General features: G+C 39.3%; 2 protein-coding genes across 2 annotated transcripts in view; one reads left to right on the plus strand and one right to left on the minus strand.

Annotated features, from left to right (window-relative positions):
- Nucleotides 1-22,033, plus strand: part of RNF24 (ring finger protein 24) — a 135,685-nt gene that overhangs the window by 74,391 nt on the left and 39,261 nt on the right. The window contains exon 2 of the mRNA XM_082671216.1: nucleotides 18,456-18,605. Coding sequence (XP_082527342.1) covers nucleotides 18,463-18,605 — 143 coding nt within the window. The 5' untranslated portion in view covers nucleotides 18,456-18,462. The remainder of the gene's footprint in view (nucleotides 1-18,455; nucleotides 18,606-22,033) is intronic.
- Nucleotides 2,344-3,277, minus strand: LOC309832739 (histone RNA hairpin-binding protein-like; the record flags this gene model as incomplete). Its single annotated transcript, XM_082670716.1, is given in 2 exon segments — nucleotides 2,344-3,033; nucleotides 3,035-3,277. Coding segments are annotated over 2 exon segments (933 nt in total).

The following is a 22,033-nucleotide window of genomic DNA, read 5'->3' on the forward strand; positions in this document are numbered from 1 at the left end:
AACTAAGACTCAACGCAGCCAACAATGACTAAATAAATAAATAAAATATTTTTTAAAATGAAATAAAATTGGGCAAAGGATTCGTATATTTCAACAAAGATAATATGCAAATGGCCAGTATGCACATGAAAAGATGCTCAGTATCACTAATCATTAATGAAATGCAAATTAAAAACCACAGTGAGGTACCACTTCACATTGACTAGGATGGCTGAAATCAAAAAGATAAGTTTGGAGAGGATGTGGAGAAATTCAAACCCTCATACACTGCCTCTGAGATTGTAAAATTGTGCAGCCACTTTAGAAAACAGTCTGGCAGTTCCTCAAAAGGTTAAACATTAAGTTGCCATATGACCCAGCAACTTCACTCCTAGTTATATACCCAAGAGAAGTGAAAAAATATGTCCACACAAAAAGTTTCACATGAATGTTCATAGCAGCTGAACATTATTATAACTGTATTATTTATAATAGCCAACTAATGGAAACAATCCAAGTGTCCAGGCAACTGGTAAGTGAATAAAGAAAATACAGTTTATCCTTAAAATGGAATACTATTTGTCAATAAAAGGAAACAAAGTACTAATATAGGCTATAATGTGGATGAACACTGAAGACATTATGCTAAATGAAAGAAGCCAGACACAAAATACCATATATTGTGATTCCACGTACATAAAATGTCCAGAAAAGGCAAATCTTTAGAGACGAAGTGGATTAGTAGTTGCCTCGGGCTAGGGGTTGGAATAGGGAATGACAGCTAATGAGTACAGTTTCCTTTTGGGGATGATAAAAATGATCTGGAAGTGGATTATGGTGATGATTGCACAACTCAAAATTTACTAAAAATCATTGAATTACACTTAAGGTACACTGAAAATGAATTTTAGGTACATAAATTATATCTCAAAAAAGCTAATAGGAACAAAAAAGGGAATGGGAAGATACCGGAAACTGAAACTTCTAGATTATTGCAAGAAGGCTTCTGCAGAGCCTCAAGAACATGGCATTTGGGACAATATAACGCACTGAAATGTGGTTTTTGGGGGGGGGGTTGAATTTTATTTATTTTTTATACAGCAGGTTCTTATTAGTTATCTATTTTATACATATTAGTGTATATATGTCAATCCCAATCTCCCAATTCATCACACCACCACCACCACCCCCGCTTTCCCCCCTTGGTGTCCATACGTTTCTTCTCTACATCTGTGTCTCTATTTCTGCCCTGCAAACCGGTTCATCTGTACCATTTTTCTAGATTCCACATTTATGCGTTAATATATGATATTTGTTTGAAATGTGTTTTTTGAGAGAAGTTTTCATTTGATCGTGTATATACTTGGTAAGTTTATATTGTTACTTAATCTTTCATTTAATAAATGTATTCTCAGCACATCCTAGATGCTGGGAATGCCATAATGATCAAAACATCACAGATTCTGTCATCTCGGAGTTTCTGTTATATAGTTGAGATGAAAAACACAATAAAATCATAATTAAAATTTTAATTACAACCTTTGATAATGAGGGGTGTTTTTTTTTTTTGGATTGGCTAACCTGCATTAAAGGATTTTTCTTTTTTTTTTTCTTTTTTTTAATTTTTTTTTTGGCAACGTAGTTAAAGAAGGTCCTTTTTATTTTTGCAATGTCATTCTATACAAAAGCAATAGAAACACAACAGTCTTAACAAGAAGTTTACAATTGAATATTTGAACAGAAAATCTGTACACATTATCATTCACAACAATTTTACATGGTAAATTAACTGACTGTAGAAAAAAAATGTTCTTTCTAAATCTTTCTGCTTTCTAAACTCTTGGAAACAGTATAGATAGAAAGCCTACTTAGTGCTATTTACAAATAACAAATTAAGACTGTATAACTTACATAAACCCCATTAATTTACCAGCTCAATTTAATATCTCACTATTCAGTTCTCTGTATGAAGAAAAAAGCCAATCTTGACATATTAACAAACAGCCCAAACCCTAACCCTTTCCATAAAGATATTAAAGGTATCTGATTATGATGACACTGACACTTGTCAGGTTGACTTCAAGGATGCGGGAGATTAAGCGATTAAGATTGTTGCAAGATTGCTTCGAGTTCAATTTTCCTCGGAATTGGAATTTTAGTTCCATTTTACAGTTTAAAATATGCAGAATACACTCCCTCTACATAAAATTAACGTTTCTTAAGAAAATAAGGCAAGAACAACAATTCACCATGAGACTGTACACTATTAGAAACCTCCAGTTACAAACGCAGGATGCATGCTTGGCAGGCCACTTCCCACCTGGGGAGGCAGCGCTGCTCCCAGTGGCCTCCAGGTGGCGACAGTTAGCTCATGGCTGAGAAGTCTTTCAAGGGTTCAGTTAAACAGGCTTTAAAGTCAAACTTGTCCTCTGCCTGGCAGTCCACGTTTCTAACTTTCGTGGGTGTGCCACAGTACATGTCGAAGTTATCCTGAGAGCTCGTCTGGGACTCAGAGCTGCTCTCCGCGGATTCCATCTCCATCTCCCCGAGGTCAACAGGACGTATTTCTTGCAAATCACATCCTTCTTCCGCTGGAGGATTCCAAAAATGCAGAGCCACCTTCCAGAGTTTGATCTGCTGGTCCCACGATCGTGGACTATACTTCTTGAATTTGTTGGGGGTTTTGGGATGAATGCCAGGCTGTTGAAGGTGCCTTGGGACTTTAATATAGCGATCGTAGGCGATGGTGTTCTTCCCATAGTCGATCTGCTTCTGTCTTCTCATCAGGACACTTTCATCGGTCTCCAAGTCAGCTGGCAATGCTGACATAGACTCCTTTGAATCCGAACTTCCTAATGATGATTTTCTCTCCCTTCCAAAGTCATTTATGAGGAGTTTCCTTTTATATCTTGAAATTTCGTTGTTAACTCTAGTCCTCATTTCATCTTCTTCGACTGCACTTGCCCAGTCTGAACATCTAGAATGGGGCTTAGGGCCTTTGGGAGTGGTAAAGCTATCAGGTCTGCGGTCGCCCGGCGGCCTCGGGGGGGCCCTAGGCGTCCTCGGACTTCCAGTGCCTCCCCTTGGTCGTGTGCTTGCGTCCCAGGCTCCATCTCGTGGCGGGTGGCTGGCTGTCGTCGCCGTCACAGCGGCTTCCGCACCCGGGGGACTTCGCAGCCGTCAGGCCATGGCGACGCGGCGGGCGGGGTCGTGGGGGCCTGGGGTCCGGCGGTGGCGGTGGCAGCAGCGGCGACCTCCTCTCCGCGCGACGCTGATGGACTCTGTTTGGTTGTTTCATCTTTGTTGGAATATAATTGCTTCACAATGCTGTGTTAGTTTCTGCTTTATAACAAAGTAAATCAGCTATACGTATACATACATGCCCATATCTCCTTGCGTCACCCTCCCTATCCCACCCCTCTAGGTGGTCACAAACACCGAGTTGATCTCCCTGTGCTATGCGATTGCTTCCCACTACCTATCTGTTTTACATTTGGTAGTGTATATATGTCCATGCCACTCTCTCACTTCCCCCAGCTTACCCATCCCCCTCCCCGTGTCCTCAAATCCACTCTCTACATCTGCGTCTTTATTCCTATCCTGCCCCTAGGTTCCTCAGAACCTTTTTTTTTTTTTAGATTGCATATATATGTATTAGCATACGGTATTTGTTTCTCTTTTTCTGACTTACTTCACTCTGTATGACAGACTCTAGGTCCATCCACCTCACTATAAATAACTCAATTTCGGTTTTTTTATGGCTGAGTAATATTCCATTGTATATATGTGCCACATTTTCTTTATCCATTCATCTGTCAGTGGGCACTTAGGTTGCTTCCATGTACTGCCTATTGTAAATAGAGTTGCAATGAACATCGTGGTACCTGACTCCTTTTCAATTATGGTTTTCAGGGTATATGCCAGTAGTGGGATTGCTGGGTCGTATGGTAGTTCTATTTTTAGTTTTCTAAGGAACCTCCATACTGTTCTCCATAGTGGCTGTAACAATTTACATTCCCGCCAACAGTGCAAGAGGGTTCCCTTTTCTCCACACCCTCTCCAGCATTTATTGCTTGTAGATTTTTTGATGATGGCCATTCTCACTGGTGTGCGGTGATACCTCATTGTAGTTTTGATTTGCATTTCTCTAATGATTAGTGATGCTGAGCATCCTTTCATGTATTTGTTGGCAACCTGTATATCTTCTTTGGAGAAATGTCTATGTAGGTCTTCCGCCCATTTTTGGATTGGGTTGTTTGTTTTTTTGTTATTGAGCTGCATGAGCTGCTTGGAAATTTTGGAGATAAATCCTTTGACAGTTGCTTCATTTGCAAATATTTTCTCCCATTCTGAGGGTTGTCTTTTCATCTTGTTTACGTTTTCCTTTGCTGTGGAAAAGCTTTTAAGTTTAATTAGGTCCCATTTGTTTATTTTTGTTTTTATTTCCATTTCTCTAGGAGGTGGGTCAGAAAGGATCTTGCTGTGATTTATGTCATAGAGTGTTCTGCCTGTGTTCTCCTCAAAGAGTTTGATAGTGTCTGGCCTTACATTTAGGTCTTTAATCCATTCTGAGTTTATTTTTGTGTATGGTGTTAGGGAGTTTTCTAATTTCATTCTTTTACATATAGCTGTCCAATTTTCACAGCACCAATTATTGAAGAAGCTGTCTTTTCTCCATTGTATATTCTTGCCTCCTTTATCAAAAATAAGCTGACCATATGTGCATGGGTTTATCTCTGGGCTTTCTATCCTGTTCCATTGATCTATATTTCTGTTTTTGTGCCAGCACCATACTGTCTTGATTACTGTAGCTTTGTAGTATAGTCTGAAGTCTGGGAGCCTGATTCCTCCAGCTCCATTTTTCTTTCTCAAGATTGCTTTGGCTATTCTGGGTCTTTTGTGTTTTCATACAAATTGAAATTTTTTGTTCTAGTTCTGTGAAAAATGCCATTGGTGGTTAGTTGGATAGGGATTGCCTTGAATCTGTAGATTGCTTTGGGTAGTATAGTCATTTTCACAATGTTGATTCTTCTAGTCCAAGAACATGGTATATCTCTCAATCTGTATCATCTTTAATTTCTTTCATCAGTGTCTTATAGTTTTCTGCATACAGGTCTTTTTTCTCCTTAGGTAGGTTTATTCCTAGGTATTTTATTCTTTTTGTTGCAGTGGTAAATGGGATTGTTTCCTTAATTTCTCTTTCAGATTTTTCATCATTAGTGTATAGGAATGCAAGAGATTTCTGTGCATAATTTTGCATCCTGCTACTTTACCATATTCATTGATTAGCTCTTGTAGTTTTCTGGTAGCATCTTTAGGATTCTCTATGTCTACTATCATGTCATCTCCAAACAGTGACAGCTTTACGTCTTTTCCAATTTGTATTCCTTTTATTTCTTTTTCTTCTCTGATTGCCATGGCTAAAACTTCCAAACTATGTTGAATAATAGTGGTGAGAATGGACAACCTTGTCTTTTTCCTGATCTTAGAGGAAATGGTTTCCGTTTTTCACCATTGAGAATGATGTTGGCTGTGGGTTTGTCATATGGCCTTTATTATGTTCAGGTAAGTTCCCTCTATGCCTACTTTCTGGAGGGTTTTTATCATAAATGGGTGTTGAATTTTGTCGAAAGCTTTTTCTGCATCTATTGAGATGATCATATGGTTTTTATTCAATTTGTTAATATGGTTTATCACATTGATTGATTTGCGTATATTAAAGAATCCTTGCATCCTGGGATAAATCCCACTTGATCATGGTGTATGATCCTTTTAATGTGCTGTTGGATTCTGTTTCCTAGTATTTTGTTGAGGATTTTTGCATCTATGTTCATCAGTTATATTGGCCTGTAGTTTTCTTTCTGTGTAACATCTTTGTCTAGTTTTGGTATCAGGGTGATGGTGGCCTTGTAGAATGAGTTTGGAAGTGCTATATTTTGGAAGAGTTTGAGAAGGATAGGTGTTAGCTCTTTTCTAACTGTTTTTTAGAATTCATCTGTGAAGCCATCTGGTCCTGGGCTTTTGTTTGTTGGAAGATTTTTAATCACAGTCTCAATTTCAGTGCTTGTGATTGGTCTGTTTATATTTTCTATTTCTTCCTGGTTCAGTCTTGGAAGGTTATGCTTTTCTAAGAATTTGTCCATTTCTTCCAGGTTGTCCATTTTATTGGCATACAGTTGCTTGCAGTAATCTCTCCTTATCATTTGTATTTCTGCAGTGTCAGTTGTTACTTCTCCTTTTTCATTTCTAATTCTATTAGTTTGAGTCTTCTCCTTTTTTTTCTTGGTGAGTGTGGCTAATGGTTTACCAATTTCGTTTATCTTCTCAAAGGACCAGCTTTTAGTTTTATTGATCTTTGCTGTTGTTTCTTTCATTTCTTTTTAATTTATTTTTGATCTGATCTTTATGATTTATTTCCTTCTGCTAACTTTAGGGGTTTTTTCTTCTTCATTCTCTAATTGCTTTGCGTTTAAGATTAGGTTGTTTATTTGAGATGTTTCTTGTTTCTTGAGGTAGGATTGTATTGCTATAAACTTTGCTCTTAGAACTGCTTTTGCTGCATCCCATAGGTTTTGAGTCGTCGTGTCTCCATTGTCATTTGTTTCTAGGTATTTTTTGATTTCCTCTTTGATTTCTTCAGTGAGCTCTTGGTTATTTAGTAGTGTTGTTTAGCCTCCATGTGTTTGTATTTTTTACAGATTTTTTCCTGTAATTGATATCTAGTCTCATAGCGTTGTGGTCAGACAAGATACTTGATACGATTTCAATTTTATTAAATTTACCAAGGCTTGATTTGTGACCCAAGATATGATCTATCCTGGAGAATGTGTTACTGTCGATTTCCCCTTTTATGGCTGTTAGCATTTGCCTTATGTATTGAGGTGCTCCTGTGTTGGGTGCATAAATATTTACAATTGTTATATCTTCTTCTTGGACTGATCCCTTGATGATTATGTGGTGTCCTTCTTTGTCTCTTGTAATAGTCTTTATTTTAAAGTCTATTTTGTCTGATATGAGAATTGCTACTCCACCTTTCTTTTGATTTCCATTTGAATGGAATAACTTTTTCCATCCCCTCACTTTCAGTGTGTATGTGTCCCTAGGTCTGAAGTGGGTCTCTTGTAGACAGCATATATACAGGTCTTGTTTTTGTATCCATTCAGCCAGTCTATGTCTTTTGGTTGGAGCATTTAATCCATTTACATTTAAGGTGTTATCGATATGTATGTTCCTATTACCATTTTAATTGTTTTGTGTTTGTTATTGTAGGTCTTTTCCTTTTCTTGAGTTTCCTGCCTAAAAAAGTTCCTTTAGCATTTGTTTTAAAGCTGGCTTGGTGGTGCTGAATTCTCTTAGCTTTTGCTTGTCTATAGAGGTTTTAATTTCTCTGTCGAATCTGAATGAGATCCTTGCTGGGTAGAGTAATCTTGGTTGTAGGTGTTTCCCTTTCATCACTTTAAATATGTCCTGCCACTCCCTTCTGGCTTGCAGAGTTTGTGCTGAAAGATCAGCTGTTAACCTTTTGGGGATTCCCTTGTATGTTATTTGTTGCTTTTCTTTTGCTGCTTTTAGTATTTTTTCTTTGTATTTAATTTTTGATAGTTCGATTAATATGTGTCGTGGCATGTTTCTCCTTGGATTTATCCTGTATGGGGCTCTCTGCACTTCCTGGACTTGATTGACTATTTCCTTTCCCATATTAGGGAAGTTTTCAACTATAATCTCTTCAAATATTTTCTCAGTCCCTTTCTTTTTCTCTTCTTCTTCTGGGACCCCTATAATTAGAATGTTGGTGTGTTTAATGTTGTCCCAGAGGTCTCTGAGACTATCCTCAATTCTTTTCATTCTTTTTTTTTATTCTGCTCTGCAGTAGTTATTTCCACTATTTTATCTTCCAGGTCACTTATCCATTCTACTGCCTCAGGTATTCTGCTATTGATTCCTTCTACAAAATTTTTAATTTCATTTATTAGGTTGTTCATCATTGTTTGTTTGCTCTTTAGTTCCTCTAGGTCCTTATTAATCATTTCTTGTATTTTCTCCATTCTGTTTCCAAGATTTTGTATCATCTTTACTATCATTACTCTGAATTTTTTTTCAGGTAGACTGCCTACTTCCTTTTCATTTGTTTGGTCTGGTGGGTTTTTACCTTGCTCCTTCCACTGCTGTGTGTTTCTCTGTCTTCTCATTTTGCTTACCTTACTGTGTTTGGGGTCTCCTTTTCGCAGCGTGCATGTTCTTAGTTCCCGTTGTTTTTGGTGTCTGCCCCCAGTGGCTAAGGTTGTTTCAGTGGGTTGTGTAGGCTTTCTGATGGAGGAGACTGGTGCCTGTGTTCTGGTGGATAAGGCTGGATCTTGTCTTTCTGGTGGGCAGGACTGCGTCTGGTGGTGTGTTTTGGGGTGTCTGTGACTTTATTATGATTTTAGGCAGCCTCTCTGCTAATAGGTGGGGTTGTGTTCCTGTCTTGCTAGTTGTTTGGCATAGGGTGTCCATCACTGTAGCTTGCTGGTCGTTGAGTGGAGCTGGGTCTTAGCGTTGAGATGGAGATCTCTGGGGGAGCTTTTGCCATTTGATATTACATGGAGCTGGGAGGTCTCTGTTAGACCAATGTCCTGAACCTGGTTCTCCCAACTCAGAGGCACAAGCATGACACCTGGCTGGAGCACCAAGACCCTGTCAGCTACACAGCTCAGAAATAATGGAGAAAAAGAAAGAAAGAAAGGGGGGGGGAGGAAGGAGGGAGGGAGGGAGAGAGAGAATGAAGGAAAGAAAAGGAAGGAAGGAAGGAAGGAAGGAAGGAAAGTAATAATAAAATAAAATAACATTATTAAAATTTAAAAATAATATTAAAAAGTAATAAAAAAGGAAAAAAAAGAAAAAAGAGAGCAACCCAACCGAAAAACAAATCTACCAATGATAACAAGTGCTAAAAACTCTACAAAAAAAATACCAGACAGACAGAACCCTAGGACAAATGGTAAAAGCAAAGCTATACAGACAGAATCAAACAAAGAAGCATACACATACACACTCACAAAAAGAGAAAAAGGAAAACATTATATATATATATATATGTATATATTTTAAAAATGGAAGAGAGCAACCAAATCAATAAATCTACCAATGATAATAAAGTCTAAATACTAAACTAAGATAAACATAAATCCAGGAACAGATTAGATACAGAAGGCAAACCCCAAGTCTACAATTGCTCCCAAAATCCACTGCCTCAATTTTGGGAAGATTCGTTGTCTATTCAAGTATTCCAGAGGTGCAGGGTACATCAAGTTGATTGTGGAGATTTAATCCACTACTCCTGAGGCTGTTGGGAGAGATTTCCCTTTCTCTTCTTTGTTCACACAGCTCCTGGGGTTCAGCTTTGGATCTGGCCCTGCCTCTGCGTGTAGGTCACCTGTTACAGGACGGGGTTAAAGTAGCAGCTGATTAGGGGGGCTCTGGCTTACTCAGGCCAGAGGGTGGGAGGGGTATGGAATGCGGGGTGAGCCTGCGGTGGCAGAGGCTGGCATGACGTTGCAACAGCCTGAGCCGTGCTGTGTGTTCTCCTGGGGAAGTTGTCCCTGGATCATGGAACCCTGGCAGTGGCGGGCTGCACAGGCTCCCAGGAGGGGAGGTGTGGATAGTGACCTGTGCTCGCACACAGGCTTCTTGGTGGCGGCAGCAGCAGCCTTAGCGTTTCATGCCCGTCTCTGGTGTCCGCTCTGATAGCCGCAGCTTGCGCCCGTCTCTGGAGCTCGTTTAGGTGGTGCTCTGAATCCCCTCTCCTTCTGTACCCCGAAAGAATGGTCTCTTGCCTCTTAGGCAGTTCCAGACTTTTTCCTGGACTCCCTCCCGGCTAGCTGTGGCGCACTAGCCCCCTTCAGGCTGTGTTCACGCAGCCAACTCCAGTCCTCTCCCTGGGATCCGACCTCTGAAGCCCAAGCCTCAGCTCCCACGCCCCACCCATCCCGGCAGGTGAGCATACAAGTCTCTCAGGCTGGTGAGTGCTGGTCAGCACCAATCCTCTGTGTGGAAATCTCTCCACTTTGCCCTCTGCACCGCTATTGCTGTGCTCTCCTCCGTGGCTCCGAAGCCTTCCCCTGCCATCCCCTGTCTCCGCCAGTGAAGGAGCTTCCTAGTGTGTGGAAACTTTTCCTCCTTCACAGCTCCCTCCCAGGGGTGCAGGTCCTGTCCCTATTCTTTTCTCTGTTTTTTCTTTTTTCCTTTGCCCTACCCAGGTATGTAGGGAGTTTCTTGCCTTTGGGGAAGTCAGGTCTTCTGCCAGCATTCAGTAGGTGTTCTGTAGGAGTTGTTCCACATGTAGATGTATTTCTGATGTATTTGTGGAAAGGAAGGTGATCTCCACGTCTTACTCCTCCACCATCTTGAAGGTCTCTCATAAGCAGAGGTTTTGATTTGACAAATCTTTTTTTCTTTTTTAATAGAACTAAGGGTAAAACTTTTTAAAATAAGCTGGACATTAGAAAGTTCCCAAATTTGTTAATGTGCGCAGTTCTTTTTTTTTTTGGCCTCACTGTGTGGCTTGTGGGATCTTAGTTCCCCGACTAGGGATTGAACCTGGGCCCACGGCAGTGAAAGAGCTGAGTCCTAACCACTAAACCACCAGGGAATTCCCATTAATGTGCCCAGTTCTAACTGTATGTTTCCCAAGTTTGCTTTTAGAAACCCAGAGTGCATCCCTCTATATACATATAATTTTGAAATGGTTGTTAAGTTCCTGGATCTGACATAGGGCAAGCCACAGCAGCCTATTTTTATTATAGGTGAACCTTGAAGAAAGGCCTTACATGTTTTCTTAGGTCAAACTCCCAAGGCAATAGAAATAAAAGCAAAAATAAACAAATGGCACCTAATCAAACTTATAAGCTTTTGCACAGCAAAGGAAACCATAAACAAAATGAAAAGACAACCTAACGGAATGGGAGAAAACACTTACAAACTATACAACCGACAAGGGCTTAAGTTCCAAAATATACACAGTTCATGCAACTCAATATCAGAAACACAAACAACCAAATCAAAAAATGGGCAGAAGACCTAAACAGACATTTCTCCAAAGAAGACGTACAGATGGCCACAAGTACGTGAAAAGATGTTCAGCATCACTAATTATTAGAGAAATACAAATCAAAAGTACAGTGAGGTATCTCCTCTCAGCAGTCAGAATAGCCATCATTAAAAAGTCTACGGGGACTTCCCTGGTGGTCCAGTGGTTAAGAATCCACCTTCCAATGCAAGGGACTTGGGTTTGATCCCTGGTTGGGGAGCTAAGATCCCACATGCCACAGGGCAACTGAGCCCACATGCCACAACTACAGAGCCCACGCGCTCTAGAGCCCGCGCAGCCCAACTAGAGAGAAGCTCGCGTGCCGCAATGAAGAGCCCACGTGCCACAACAAAAGAGCCCATGTGCTGCAACTAAGACCTGATGCAGCCAAAAATAAATAAATAGTTTTTTAAAAAATCAAAAGTCTACAAATAACAAAAGCTGGAGAGGTTGTGGAGAAAAGAGAACCCTCCTACACTGATGGCCAGAATGTAAATTGGTGCAGGAACTATGAGAGGGTCCTCAAAAAACTAAAAATAGAACTACTGTATGATCCAGCAATCCCACTCCTGAGCATATATCTGGAGAAAACGCTAATTCAAAAAGATACATGCACCCCAATGTTCATTGCAGCACTATTTACAATAGCCAAGACATGGAACCAACCTAAATGTCCATCAACAGAGGAATGGATAAAGAAGATGTGGTACATATATACAGTGGAATAGTACTCAGCCATAAAAAAGGAGTGAAATAATGCCATTTTCAGCAATGTGCATGGACCTAGAGATTATCATACTAAGTGAAGTAAGCCAGAAAGAGGAAGACAAATACCATATGATGTTACTTATATGTGGAATCTAAAATATGATACAAATGAATTTACTTACAAAACAACAGACTCACAGATGTAGAAAACAAACTTATGGTTACCCAAGGAGAAAGGGGGTGAGGGAGGGATAAATTAGGAGTTTGGAACTAGCAGATAAAAACTACTATATATAAAATAGATAAACAACAAGGTCCTACTGTATAACACAGGGAACTATATTTAATATCCTATAATAAACCATAATGGAAAAGAATATGAAAAAGTATATATGTGTATACATTTATATATATATATATATATATATATATGTACTTATACAGAAGATAGAAGTGGAAAAGGAAAAAAAAGAATTTTCTCCATTTTTCTGGGAAAATTCCAAACCTAGGCAGAATTCTGAAGTGAGCATGTCATGTGAGATTTCTCCCCTTCTCTGAACACATTTTTCTTGTTTCTTTCTTTACTACAGACCTGGCACCCAGTGCCTTGTTGAATTAGACTGAAGTGCACAGTGGTGTGCTTGATGTAATGTGGCCAACAACCTCTTCCAGTAGATGATGCTAACCAGGAAGGGAGATGAATTTGCCCTGTCAGGCCTCTTCTTGGTGTGTTCTGTATGGACTGCCTCCCTCCTAGAGTAAATACATCAGCTTAAAAGAGGAACATAGAAGATTGCAGATGAAAAAACAGACAGTAATATACATGCTGTGAGCATTTGCGGGCAGCATCACATAGATAATGTAAGAGCAGAAGTCACGTTTTAAGAGATCTGAAAAGTATTCCAGAGAAGTTGGATGAAGTAACAAAATAAAGCATAAAGCTCTAAGAAAGAGGGAAATAATGTTAAAGATACAAAAATGGAGGATAAGTTGAGAATTCACAGAATATACTTGAAGAGAAGAAAAAATTTTTAATAGGGAATGAAATAAAAGAAGCCAGATAAATGAATGAGAATGTTTAAACAGGTTCCAGGTATTGATCATGTTATGTGTATGTTAGTTATACATGTTTCCAATGAACAGATGTATAGGACAGTAGACACAGAGGGTTTTTTCCATGATTATATGAAAGTAAAAGGTGAAAATAAAAAAAGAACAATGGTGTGAATGAAAGAGGCCGTGTGTATCCACTTGCTTTATCTTCCCTCCTGGCTTAATGTAGGAACCCACCTGGGCTAGGCTGCGAGCTTGGACTTGTGTTTCCTTGGCCCAAGAGGACTGGCACATATCAGCAGATGTCTCACCATAAAAGGGGCTTCACCACTCCAGTCTGTGTTTTTGTTTTTGTTTTTTTTCGATACGCGGGCCTCTCACTGTTGTGGCCTCTTCCGTTGCGGAGCACAGGCTCTGGATGTGCAGGCTCAGCGGCCATAGCTCACGGGCCCAGCCGCTCTGCGGCATGTGGGATCTTCCCGGACCGGGGCACGAACCCGTGTCCCCTGCATCGGCAGGCGGACTCTCAACCACTGCGCCACCTGGGAAACCCCAGTCTGTGTTTTATATGTATATAAATTTGTTTATTTATTTTTGGCTGTGTTGAGTCTTCGCTGCTGCGCGCAGGCTTTCTCTAGTTTTGCGGCAAGCGGGGGCTGCTCTTCATTGCGGTGCACAGGCTTCTCATTGTGGTGGCTTCTCTTGTGGCAGAGCACGGGCTGTAGGTGCACAGGCTTCAGTAGTTGTGGCGCATGGGCTCAGTAGTTGTGGCTCGCAGGCTCTAGAGCGCGGGCTCAGTAGTTGTGGTGCATGAGCTTAGTTGCTCTGCGGCATGTGGGATCTTCCCGGACCAGGGCTTGAACCTGTGTGCCCTGCATTGGCAGGCGGATTCTTAACCACTGAGCCACCAGGGAAGTCCCACCACTCCGGTCTTGAGCACCTTGGAGTTCCTGCTTTCCCTTAGATTTTGACTGGGGCAAAATATGGTGAGTGAATCAAGCTACACGTTTCCTCTGCTGAAGGCTTTAAAAAAATAATAGGTAGAAAGTGTTCCACTGAAGAAAGACTTAAAAATGGAAAGGAACACCCAGGACATGGTGAAATGTTCTTCCATGAAAACAATAACAACACCTGAATAGGATAACCAGGAATTTTGTGTAGAAAGAAGTATCCAAAAATTAACCATAAAATTGATATATTCAAAGATGAAGTTAATGATCTTTAGGAGACACCAGCTGTAGATAATAGAATAACTAGGACAAGCTAGGAATATAACGTGAATCTATATAGCTGTTTAAGAGTCTCTCACCTACTGAGAGACTAAAAGCTAAACACAAAAGAGTACATACTGTGTGATTCCATTTGAATATGAAATTCTAGAATAAGGAAGATTTATCTGTAATGATGGAAATCAGATCAGTGGTTAGGAGTGGTGATTAACTGCAAAGGGGTACAGGGAATTCTCTGGGGATAAAGAAATGTTCTGTATCTTGATTAGGATGGTGGTAACAAGTGTATATTCATTTGTCCAAACTCTTTGACCTATACACATGGGTGCATTTTTAATGTAAATTTATGTCTCAGTTTTTTAAAAAAGATTAACAAAGTCTAAGATAATTTTTTCTTAGAAAGTTTTTCTTGGATGTCTTGTATTAATAAGAAATATATGGTTTTTAATGGTTTGTGAACCACAAATTATAAAACACAGCAGTCTAATTACTGGTGTCTCGTTTTCTGAGCATTTTTGAAGCAAAAGTAGAATACTAACTACAGGGAAGATGCTGATGTATTGTCCAGGGAGCAGGAACTGGTCTAAGAAGAATGAGGCCACCAAACACACTTCAAGAAACACTGCTGCATGGTTAAGGATCCGCCTGCCAATGCAGGGGACACAGGTTCGATCCCTGGTCCGGGAAGATCCCACATGCCACAGAGCAACTAAGCCTGTGTGCCACAACTACTGAGCCTGTATTCTAGAGCCTGCGAGCCACAGCTACTGAGGCTGCGTGCCACAACTACTGAAGCCCGCGTGCCTAAAGCCTGTGCTCTGCAACAAGAGAAGCCACTGCAAGGAGAAGCCCACACACCACAACAAAGAGCAGCCCTTGCTTGCCGGAACTAGAGAAAGCCTGCACGCAGCAATGAAGGCCCAATGCAGCCAAAAAAATAAACAAATAAATTAAAATAAATACATTTATTTAAAACAAAAAAAAGAAACACTGCTGCAGCCCATCTAACTGTGGTGTACTGTGTGAAGCTCTGGTCCTCTGTGGGGCCAAATCTCTGTCCCTTTTGTATCTTGGTGAAAAATCCCATTGCTGATAAAAAAAAAAAAAAAAACTCAGATATTTGTCTATTTCTTTTTTTTTTTTTTCTTTTTGCGGTACGCGGGCCTCTCACTGTTGTGGCCTCTCCCGTTGCAGAGCACAGGCTTCGGACGCGCAGGCTCAGCGGCCATGGCTCACGGGCCCAGCTGCTCCGTGACATGTGGGATCTTCCTGGACCGGGGCACGAACCCGTGTCCCCTGCATCGGCAGGCGGACTCTCAACCACTGCGCCACCAGGGAAGCCCCAACTTTTACATTTGTAATACCTAAATAGCAAAGAATGCTCATTATGATGGTGTTGAATAGTAGCTTTCTTTTTAAAGGTTGTCTTGCTTTAAAAGATTATTCATACTCATGCTGAAAAGATATTATAATGAAAATATTATAAAATTAATATATCACTAGACCAGGATTAATATCTTGCAATAATACACCATCTACTTAGACTGTTGGGACAACATATCAGTTGTAGCTAAGCAATTCCATTTACCAAAAGAAAGGGGGGAAATTCCTAAAATGTGTTCTGTATCAGCATATCCCCTGCCAACTCCCATTCTTCTGGTAATGGGTTGTAAGGCCCTAACAAGAAGAGTGGACTCACAGGAAAGTTGTCAGCAGTCAGACCCCAGGAGCACTGAGGCAGATGTCTCTTCCTTCTGATGACAGTACTACCTCTAATACTCCATGTCTGTGTCTCTGTTCAGAATACCCCCAGAGTTTGTTGGTGGTGCCACCCAATACAAGGACCCCTACAGTGTAGCATTCTCACACCACTGGCTCACTCCCAGCTGGCCTATATTGATAGTTGCCTTTGGCCAAGATAGGTTTCCTGCCTCTGGTGGCCAGGTTGGCAGGTCACTTGACACAAAGCTTAGCAGTGTGTGCAGAGGAGCTCCTGAGGAAGGAGCATTTGGTTTGGTAGAATCCTCTACAGAGACTTGATCTTTGCTAGGGCATCTTTTATGTTATCTACTAATTTTTTTAATGTCATCCCTCTCCCCGACCCCTCGCCAAATGCACACACACACACACACACACACATTATAGCCTTAGTATTTTGCCCTCTTAGAGTTTTCAGACACTTCAGTATCTATCATCTCATTTTATCCTTCCAGGAATCCCTTGAAGATAGGATAAGAATTGTCCCATTGATAATGGGACAGATGGACCAAGTACTGACATCTAGCTAGTGACATCCTGGGAACAACACAGAAAGTTGCTGACTGCAAACCAGTCCCTTTTTCCACCATAAAAGTTTCCATCTGTTTGCCTATTTCTTCTCTATTAGCCCTCCCAGGATGTACATTTAATCTCTTATTTCCTAAGGTGAGAGTTACTTTACCAAGCCAAATTTGTCTGGTGAGGGGTATTTCTAAAGGACTGAAGGATAGTCATCTAAGTCTTGACTGTAGGAAGAGTCATTAAGTGAAGCCCTGTCAGCAGTATGGAAGAGTTATATTTTGGCAGCTGTAATTTTCTTATAGCTGTACAATATATGTGCTAGATATATTTAGTAAAGTACTGCTTAACTCCTTCCTTCTCTTCCAAGAATATCTGAGTGTAAGAAAAAGGAAATTATATATTTGAATAAAAGCACTTGCAGAAAATGGTTGAATGTTCAAAACTAAATATTATCCATTATTTATGCTTGGAATTCCTTAGGCGTTTCCATGGGATGAAGTAGGTCTTTACAGTTCCTGGTATAAGTTATTAGAAGTTGGAAATTAAAGTAATAATAACACTGAGGCTTCAGATACAACCAGTCAGTATCTCAATGTTGTCTATAATATAAGTATACTCTTCCAGGAACCAACAAGGACACGAAAGATCTGCAAACACATTTGTAATGTACCTTGTATAAATAAAAGTAGAAGCATTTTGTTTGGAGGAGTTTAGTTTTGTTTTGATTTTGGCAGTAGTCATAGTTGTAATCCAGTTACCATTATGTGGTCTTGATAATCAAGACTGGTAGTTGCTCTTTATTTTGTAATGAATCAAAATGACAAGGAAAGTTCAAGCATGAAGGTATGATGAGCCACTTTATTACTATAGCTCATCACCTAAAGAACGGGGCAACCTCCATGCGTGGAATTTTAACTGTGTAGTGATCAGTAGGTAGTAGCAATCTAATTGACAAAAATAGTCCCCTTTTTAGTGTTTAAACAATATTTGCTGTTTTTTTATTATAAAGACTAGAGCATATGAGCCAAGGGCACTGGCTTTGGAGTTGGAGAGGCCTTGACTCCCACACATACTTGGTCAGTCATGGCTATGTGACCAAAACTCTAAGTTTTGGTTTCCTTATCTATAAAATGGGGGAGATGTTATGGTGCCTATAGAAATTTTATGTAAGAATTAAATAAAATAAAGCCAGTAAAATGCTTAGAACAAGGCCTGATTTTTTTTTTTTTTTTTTTTGGCCGTGCCACGCAGCTTGCAAGATCTCAGTTCCCTGACTAGGTATTGAACCCCTGCCCCCGGCAATGGAAGCACAGAGTCTTAACCACTGGACCGCCAGGGAATTCGCCTGAGTCTGATTTAATAAAGTGTTTTTTAAAAAAAAAAAAAGAAGAAAATCAAAATGGCTAGTAAACCACAAGTCATTATTAACATTTTGATATGTTGGCTTTCAGGCTTTTTTCTGCTACACACACACATACACACAAACACACACACACACACACACCTACATGTACACATATATTTCCATATATAATCCACCTTTTTTTTAACCCTTTGCAAAATCGGGATCATATTTTATATACAATTTATATCCTGCTTAATTTTCCCATATATCTTTATTAAAATTTAAAATCTATTGAAAACAGGTTTTCTTGACCAAATAATATTGTAACATATGACTCTATATAATTATTTAATCATTATCTCCTTGTGAGACATCTAAGTTATTGCCAATATTTTACCATTATAAATATTATTACTTTAAAGATTAAAGAGTTTTTAAAATCTTAACATTTTTTTTCCTTTTTACTTCTTTGACGTTGAACATTTTCATTTATTGATGTTTATTGATTATTGGCATTATTTCAGTGAAATAATGCCAGTACCTCTCTGTGAATACCTTTTTGTAAAGCTTTTTAGGTAGGATCTCAAGCTTCTGGAGTAGTGCCAGGTACATAATAAGTACTGAATAAATATTTGTGGCATGATTAATGAATTAATGGCACGGATATTAACCCTGTCTATCATATTTGTTTCAAGCCTTAAGGAAAAATTTGCCTTTGTACATGCACAAAGATAATGCTATCTTGGTTTTTAGTCTTTATAACCTAATTTTTTCCCATTCTTTTCTTTCCCCACAGTTCATCCATGAGCTCGGATTTCCCACATTACAACTTCAGGATGCCTAATATTGGATTCCAGAATCTGCCACTCAACATATATATTGTGGTTTTTGGCACTGCTATATTTGTCTTCATCCTTAGTTTACTCTTCTGTTGCTACTTGATTAGGTAATCAATTTTCATTCTGTGTTGCTTCAGTATATGTTAAGCAATCAATAATAAATCAACTTTCTGCCCTTAGGATAAAATGTTTTATACATATGATAATTAGCAAATTTTCTAAAATTAAGGTGGCTTAACATTTTAACCTTCTGTGAGTTACTAATCAGTAAAACACCTTTATTCAGTCTTCAATTTTATCTGCTGAGGAGGTATTTTGCACTAGAGGAGAAAATTGTCCACATTTGTTTTCCTAACGTATTAGAACCTAACCTAATAACACTTACGTTATTGTCCCCAAGATTTAATCTACTTTAACAGAAATTTCAAGATTGCTTTTCAGGAGGGTGTTAGCTACAGTCATTAGGGATCAGAAAACAATGTCCAAACAAGATACAAGACTTTAAACAGATTTTTGTGGTTTCTCAAGAATATCTGAAGCTTCCATTTGTTGGTGAATTGGTCAGGTGTACAGGTGATTGATTATCTGCATAAAACACTATTCGACAAGCTCTGTAGCACATGTACAGACAAGTGATAAAGGATAAAATACCCACTAGAACGAGTAATGGATTTGGCCAGTAAACTTTCATGGTTGACTGACTCATAATTGTTTAAGCAAGCATTTTTCTCTTTCTAAGGTTTTTTTTTTTTCTTAGTTATATATATACATATATCCCCATATCTCTTCCCTCTTGCATCTCCCTCCCTCCCACCCTCCGTATCCTACCCCTCCAGGTGGTCACAAAGCACGGAGCTGATCTCCCTGTGCTATGTGGCTGCTTCCCACTAGCTATCTACCTTAGGTTTGGTAGTGTATATATGCCCATGCCTCTCTCTCGCTCTGTCACAGGTTACCCTTCCCCCTCCCCATATCCTCAAGTCCATTCTCTAGTAGGTCTGTGTCTTTATTCCTGTCTTACTCCTAGGTTCTTTATGACTTTTTTTTTCTTAAATTCCATATATATGTGTTAGCATACGGTATTTGTCATTCTCTTTCTGACTTCATTCTGTATGACAGACTCTAGGTCTATCCACCTCATTACAAATAGCTCAATTTCGTTTCTTTTTATGGCAGAGTAATATTCCATTGTATATATGTGCCACATCTTCTTTATCCATTCATCTGATGATGGACACTTAGGTTGTTTCCATCTACAGGCTATTGTAAATAGAGCTGCCTTGAACATTTTGGTACAGGACTCTTTTTGAATTATGGTTTTCTGAGGTTATATGCCCAGTAGTGGGATTGCTGGGTCATATGGTAGTTCTATTTGTAGTTTTTTAAGGAACCTCCATACTTTTCTCCATAGTGGCTGTACCAATTCACATTCCCACCAGCAGTGCAGAAGTGTTCCCTTTTCTCCACACCCTCTCCAGCATTTATTGTTTCTAGATTTTTTGATGATGGCCATTCTGACTTGTGTGAGATGATATCTCATTGTAGTTTTGATTTGCATTTCTCTAATGATTAATGATGTTGAGCATTCTTTCATGTGTTTGTTGGCAGTCTGTATATCTTCTTTGGAGAAATGTCTGTTTAGGTCTTCTGCCCAGTTTTGGATTGGGTTGTTTGTTTTTTTGTTATTGAGCTGCATGAGCTGCTGGTAAATTTTGGAAATTAATCCTTTGTCAGTTGCTTCATTTGAAAATATTTTCTCCCATTCTGAGGGTTGTCTTTTGGTCTTGTTTATGGTTTCCTTTGCTGTGCAAAAGCTCTGAAGTTTCATTAGGTCCCATTTGTTTATTTTTGTTTTTATTTCCATTTCTCTAGGAGGTGGGTCAAAAAGGATCTTGCTGTGATTTATGTCATAGAGTGTTCTGCCTGTTTCCTCTAAGAGTTTGATAGTTTCTAGCCTTACATTTAGGTTTTTCATCCATTTTGAGCTTATTTTTGTGTATGGTTTTAGAGAGTGATCTAATCTCATACTTTTACATGTACCTGTCCAGTTTTCCCAGCACCACTTATTGAAGAGGTTGTCCTTTCTCCACTGTACACTCCTGCCTCCTTTATCAAAGATAAGGCAACCATATATGTGTGGGTTTATCTCTGGGCTTTCTATCCTGTTCCATTGATCTATATTTCTGTTTTTGTGCCAGTACCATACTGTCTTGATTACTGTAGCTTTGTAGTATAGTCTGAAGTCAGAGAGCCTGATTCCTCCAGCTCCGTTTTTCGTTCTCAAGATTGCTTTGGTTATTCGGGGTCTTTTGTGTTTCCGTACAAATTGTGAAATTTTTTGTTCTGGTTCTGTGAAAAATGCCAGTGGTAGTTTGATAGGGATTGCGTTGAATCTATAGATTGCTTTGGGTAGTAGAGTCATTTTCACAGTGTTAATTCTTCCAATCCAAGAACATGGTATATCTCTCCATCTATTTGTATCATCTTTAATTTCTTTCATCAGTGTCTTATAATTTTCTGCATACAGGTCTTTTGTCTCCTTAGGTAGGTTTATTCCTAGATATTTTATTCTTTTGGTTGCAATGGTAAATGGGAGTGTTTTCTTGATTGCACTTTCAGATTTTTCATCATTAGTATATAGGAATGCCAGAGATTTCTGTGCATTAATTTTGTATCCTGCTACTTTACCAAATTCATTGATTAGCTCTAGTAGTTTTCTGGTGGCATCTTTAGGATTCTCTATGTATAGTATCATGTCATCTGCAAACAGTGACAGCTTTACTTCTTTTCCGATTTGGATTCCTTTTATTTCCTTTTCTTCTCTGATTGCTGTGGCTAAAACTTCCAAAACTATGTGGAATAATAGTGGTGAGAATGGGCAGCCTTGTCTTTTTCCTGATCTTAGAGGAAATGGTTTCCGTTTTTCACCATTGAGGACAATGTTTGCTGTGGGTTTGTCATATATGGCCTTTATTATGTTGAGGAGAGTTCCCTCTATGCCTACTTTCTGCAGGGCTTTTATCATAAATGGGTTTGAATTTCATCGAAAGCTTTTTCTGCATCTATTGAGATGATCATATGGTTTTTCTCCTTCAATTTGTTAATATGGTGTATCACATTGATTGATTTGCATATATTGAAGAATCCTTGCATTCCTGGAATAAACCCCACTTGATCATGGTGTATGATCCTTTTAACGTGCTGTTGGATTCTGTTTGCTAGTATTTTGCTGAGGATTTTTACGTCTATGTTCATCAGTGATATTGCCCTGTTGTTTTCTTTCTTTGTGACATCCTTGTCTGGTTTTGGTATCAGGGTGATGGTGGACTCATAGAATGAGTTTGGGAATGTTCCTCCCTCTGCTATATTTTGGAAGAGTTTGAGAAGGATAGGTGTTCGCTATTCTCTAAATGTTTGATAGAATTCTCCTGTGAAGCCATCTGGTCCTGGGCTTTTGTTTGTTGGAAGATTTTTAATCACAGTTTCCATTTCAGTGCTTGTGATTGGTCTGTTCATATTTTCTATTTCTTCCTGA

Source organism: Grampus griseus (genome assembly GCF_964374135.1).
Source record: "Grampus griseus genome assembly, chromosome: 14".
Classification (NCBI taxonomy): Eukaryota; Metazoa; Chordata; class Mammalia; order Artiodactyla; family Delphinidae; genus Grampus; species Grampus griseus.